Below are 5,757 nucleotides of genomic sequence, written 5' to 3' on the forward strand. Positions count from 1 at the left end.
GCCAAGTGATTATTTTGTGTTTAACTCAAAAAAACATTATTAAAAAAAAAACCCTGAAATATGTAAAAGTGCAATTTAACTTAGATATATAGTATAGTCTTGCTTGTTTTTGGTGATATTTTGCCTTTTTTCTTGAGAATGGAGGTCAAAGACTTGAATCTTACTTGTGTTTTGTAAAAACAGTGACTTGATCCCACCTTGTCATTGTCAGTGTCATTGTGGTCCTAAAACTCCTTTTACAGTGAAACTCAAAGACTAAACCGAGAGAAAATTCCCTTGTGTTGTTTTTTCGTAAGTATTTCTGTGCAGAACAACAGACTCTTGTGCAGGTTGTTTTCCTGTGACAATAGTTTCAAGAGAAAATGCTATATAAAGTCAATCTCATTACCAACATGACTACATTAGTTGTGGTGTGATGAGTTGTCATTAATGACAAACTCAGGTTACCGTGCAGAGTTTGGGAAAGACTGCTGTGAAGGGGTTGCCCGACGAACCACCAACGTGAGAGTAAAACAGTAGACTAGACTAAGTCAAATCGAAACAGTGACTGCTGAGTCACACTGTTGTTTTTGTGGTGCGTGGCTTGTATTCTTGCTGCAGTTGCGATCAGTGATGTCACTTCCTGGGTTTGTCAGAAAGAGGAAGCTGCAGTGAGTGACTTCACAGGTAAACTTTAGAACTGGACTAAACCACAGACATGTATGAAACAAAGTTTATTCTTTATTTTACATATCTGTACAATAACATTTCTTTCCTCAGATAAAGATTCTGAATACAACAGGATGAAAACACTCATTTAAAATGACTCGTGTCAGAAAATCAACATTCACAAAATGTTGAATTACAATGCGTTTAGATCGATCAATGTCTTACCAAAAAAGCTACGACTCCACTACAAGGCAGGCATGAATCCTTTACACTCTGAGCACCTTCAACTCAACACCTCTCTGTCTGAAACCTACCGTTTGTGCAGAATAAAAACAGGGTGACTTTGTTCAAAATTACTCTCCAACTTAACATGGTCTGAAGAAGTTTCCATTGTTTTTTTTTCTTTTATACAATTGTTTCTGCTTTTCTCATGGATGACTTTCTACTAAGGTTTTCACTATAATTGAATTTCATTTTTTTAACCACAATTTTTGCTTTAGAACAGTTATAATTTAGTGGCAAATGTAGAAATTTTGAAAAGAAACAATAGCAAAGCAAGGCCGATCATTGCACAGGAAGCAGGGGGCGCTCCACCGTCCTTAACACGGCAAGAAAACCACACAAGCAAAAGAAAGAGAGTGGTCAACTTCTGCGCTGTTATTACTTCACTGGGGAGCAAAATACGTGGGACGAGCGGGCAGGGTTTGGAGCAACCAACAGGGGCAGAGATTGAGGGGGCAGGTGAGGAAAATGTCTAGATCACATCTGGGGCTAAGCCTAAAGGTGAAGAGAAGGCTGGGTTGGGGTCTTTATTTGGACAGGGTCCTCTCAGCCAAATGTTTTTGCTGACTTTCAGCATGCCTGAAAGAAAGTGAAAATAAAAAGCCTGTACAACACGTTTACATCTTTATCGTCCTGAGCCAAAACAAGAAAACAGCAAACACTGATCTGTTGCCAAAGTTTCAGGGTCTGATCTGGTTCATGTGGTGTTTAATGGAAAAACTGTGGTGAAGTGTTTTAAACTAAGAAGATAAAAGTGATTGTTTTTTTCTTTTTCATAGATTAGGAAAAACAAAGTTAGGTATTTTGGTGCTGTGTTCTTTGCTAAATTAGTTAAGTTTTTTTTTTTTTTTACATAGACGCAGATCGTTACCTGGTCAGATCTTCGATGTCCACCAGCATTGCATCCTGCTCCATGTGAAGCTCATCTCGGATCAGCAGTAACTGTACAAGTTCTTCATTCAGACCTACAGAGGCAAAAACATCATATTGTGTTTCCTATACGCTATACCATATTATACTGCAGTAAACCTCACCCTAACACCTCACCCAAAGGTGTTAGGGTGAGGTTTACTGCAACAAAGCATGCCTCAAGTATGTTCTCCCCAAATTCCACCAGCACGTCAAGTGTGCAACAAGGAGAGAAAACACACTCGACCATGTCTATTCCAACATCAAGCATGTTTGCAGAGCAACCCCCCCCCCCCCAACTTGGACAGTCAGACCACCTCTCTCTGCTCCTCTTTCCGATCTACACCCCCCTGTTTCTCCTGCACGGAGTGGAGCATTTTTTTAACATCAGGACCTGGACACACACACACACACACATTCTGTCCTCTTCTACATCAAGTACTGTGTAGAAAATGTCACGAGGACCGACGCATCTGGGCTTTTCCAAATAGAAAGCCCTGGATGACAAGCAAGTCCAGACTCTGATCAGAGTCCACAAATCAGCCTTCAGGACAGGAGACAGAGCTCTCTACAGCGCTGCCTCAGATGTAGAGGGGAAACCAGGCCCTAACCAACTACAAAGGCTTGTCTGAAGGCTTCCACCATCGTTATTATATATATGTTAAATATATATAATAAATATAAAATGCTAGGGAATTTAATAATATGAAAGAATAATTAAAAAATGATGATGAGTGACTGAATTAATAGTGCTAATATTTTACCAAATCCTCTAAATGAAAACCCTAACCCTGTAAAGCCTAACCCACCAACCATTTAGTAATCTACTAACCCTGATCCTAATCCGATGATCCCAATCCTAACAGGGATTACCACATCACTTCTTACCACTTTTAACAGTGCTACAGTGTGTTTTTTAAAGTAAGTGTTTTAACAGTGCTACAGTGTGTTTTTTACACAGGGCAACAGCAGCCATTTCGGTCAGTGTTACAGTAAGAACTTCAGGGAACCCTTGGTGTTGGTAAGAAGCAGCTCATCACGCTTGGAGTCTTGGGGAATTCTGAAGTAATTTAATGTCAGATGAACTACACATTATTCATCACAGAGTACCAGGATCAGTAATATGTGCAGTGCTAACAGTAATTGTTCAGGGGAAAACTGTGAACTGGTACAGTTCTTTGAACTGACTAACATTTGTAAAAGTACTTTCACATCCACTTGAAATGGTGGGGGTCAGTTTGTGCTTTGTTTTCTCCCTATTTGTTCCCTTGCCCTTTACAGTCACTCAGAGTAGAGGTCACTGACGCTGTGTGTGTGTGTGTGTGAACTCACTTTCAATCTGGGAGTGCAGATCATTGACTATAACCTGGAGCTGTCCCAGAGTCATGTCTCTCAGGTCTGTGGGCTTCAGGCTTCGCTTCATTAGACACTCACTGATGTGGGGCATGTGTGGAAGCTGCGGAAACACACACACACACAGAGGTACAAACAGAGGTTGGTAACAATAAAAAAAAAATTCCCACTCATCAGAGTGAAACTTGCCTCAGCCCCACTGTTGTCCAGGTCTGACTAAGGTGAAGCTCCTTCATAGCTCTGTGTCTCCCCACCCTTTGAAAACTGCCTAGTGTGGTCAAACAGGGGGCTGGGGGCCCATCAGAAACCATTGTCATTACTACTGCAGTTATGACATATCTTATCACCAGTCATCTAGTCACTGTTGGACTCACTGCCTCAGTGTTCAGGGTCTCATGGTACAATATATAGAAATTATGAGGAATGAATGGGATTTATTTCAAAAAATGATGTCATTCTGTCTCAGCAAACAGACAAGGGTTCAGACCTAAATATATATATACAGTACATATAAACCACTTCAGTATAATTTAGTGACAGACATTTCAATGCATTTTAACATAAAACAATTTAGGATATTAAAATATAATGTAAAAATATATGAAAAGTGGACAATTATACTTACTGTTATATTGGAATATATATATATATATATATATATATATATATGGGAGAGGAATATATATATTTAAATATATATTAAAAACCCTTTTTTAACATTATATAAAAAACATGGTCCTTGTTTTATATATAAATGTATACATGAATATAGGAAGGAAGAAGAACTTTCATATTGATATGCTGATTCTCATCGTCGGCTCTATACACACACGCAGGATCTCTGCGACAACGACCAAGTTCCAGGTAATTTAAAAAAAAATTATATATATATATATATATATTTGAAGACCGGGACGGAGAGCCATGAACGTCATCAGTCAGTCGGTGTGACTGTTGTATTAAACAGTTCAACAGAAATAAGGTGAAAAAAATCTGTCCCTGTTGTCCATGACTGCCAGACCTTAACTGACTGTTAAGGTCTGGCAGATAAATACAACTAAAAATGATGGAATGAAACAGGTGTTTTCCAAATATAACAATAAACGTGAAGCCACGGTGTATGCAGCTTTATTAGCAGTGTCCTCGTAACATCACGCTTGTCTTTTAATGCAGAATGATTGGTCTCCAAGTGGTGAAGCAGTTTTGAAGACTTTGACATTGTCTTATTAGAGAGCCGTTGGCTACGTATTATGCAGCACCGGTTCGGTGCGTTGGAACAACCTGTCACAATAAATCCATATTTCGGAATGGAGAGTTGGAATTGTCTGTTAATGCAGATTACTTTTTCTTTGAAGACGTAAGCTCTTCTTCTATCTCCTCATTGGCTCTTTTTTTTCGCTAAGAAACTTTCCAAAGATGTTTGTTTTCTGTTCATTTTTCTAGCTCACGGGTTTCAATTTAACAGTAATGTATTGTGACCTTTTAAGAAGGAAGCAGATGTAGGTAAGACATGTGACCGAGACAAGCATCTTGATCTGATCAAGTTTGAGTCATAGACAGATGCGGTGGCGAGAATCACGTCATTTTTCAAAATGAAACATCATTCAGAATCAGATTATAAATAAAACAGAAATAATGTTAGCTATGCATTCTTTCTGTGCGAGCCGGTACCAACTGACCCATGGACCGGTGCTAGTCCATGGACCGGTGCTAGTCCATGGACCGGTGCTAGTCCATGGACCAGTGCTAGTCCATGGACCGGGGGTTAGTAACCACTTCTTTAGACCACTGACTCCAGTCTCCTGTTTGTAGTGTATCGTCCTGATTTGACTGACTTCAAAGCTAATGATCAAATATACTGGCCCTCTAGTGGCCTTCTATGTGAAGCTCTTTTTTTTTAAGTGATTCAATTCATATATTAAGCAAGGACAAGGCTTTTGTTCCTGTTCAGTGTTCCTGTTAATTCTTTTAAATCACTTCCCCAAACTCATGTTCTTTCATGTGATGTCATTCTTACATCCTCATTTTAATTATTTACACTTTTTTTCTTTCATCATTGGTCAAACCACATAAACAGATTGTGACTGACTCCCTCAGAATGTAAAGCATTGTCAAAATGACTGGATTTATTTATTAGTTTATTATTAGTTATTATGATTTTAACCCTGTAAAACCATTTGTGTTCTGTTACGGTTTTATATATCAAAAACTGTAAACATGAGCAAAAAATGAGCATTTAAAAAACAAAATTGTAGTTCCAAGAATTTAGACATTTTTTTGTTTTTTTTGTGTGTCAGGCCTAATTGTTCCTATTATCCTGAGGTGCAGATAACATTTTATTTCATGATGTAATGTTTTTGTTTCTGTGAGAAACAGATACGACTGAAACACTGGTTTTCACACTACATCACCACATCACCATATTCAGTTTCAGTCAGACTCAGTGGATACAACAAAACCATGAAGGTGTTGGTCATTTTGTTCTCAGGTCATTTCTGACGTGGTTCTGTTCACTGGAACTTCATTCCTTTTGACATCAGTCTCCATCTGACACAACAACATTCC

At 38.6% G+C, this 5,757-nt stretch overlaps 1 protein-coding gene across 6 annotated transcripts in view; it reads right to left on the bottom strand.

Moving 5' to 3' along the window:
- Positions 1-1,323: 1,323 nt before the first annotated feature.
- The window catches only part of schip1 (schwannomin interacting protein 1), a 162,488-nt gene continuing 158,054 nt past the window's right edge, over positions 1,324-5,757 (bottom strand). For all 6 annotated transcript variants that reach the window (XM_017031982.2, XM_008309172.3, XM_008309175.3 and 3 more), the window contains 3 exons: positions 3,172-3,295; positions 1,802-1,895; positions 1,324-1,509 (listed from right to left, as the gene is read on the bottom strand). In XM_017031982.2, the coding sequence (XP_016887471.1) occupies positions 1,458-1,509; positions 1,802-1,895; positions 3,172-3,295 (270 nt within the window). In that variant the 3' untranslated portion in view covers positions 1,324-1,457. The remainder of the gene's footprint in view (positions 1,510-1,801; positions 1,896-3,171; positions 3,296-5,757) is intronic.

This window comes from Cynoglossus semilaevis, chromosome 4 (genome assembly GCF_000523025.1).
Source record: "Cynoglossus semilaevis isolate Cse_v1.0 chromosome 4, Cse_v1.0, whole genome shotgun sequence".
NCBI lineage: Eukaryota > Metazoa > Chordata > Actinopteri > Pleuronectiformes > Cynoglossidae > Cynoglossus > Cynoglossus semilaevis.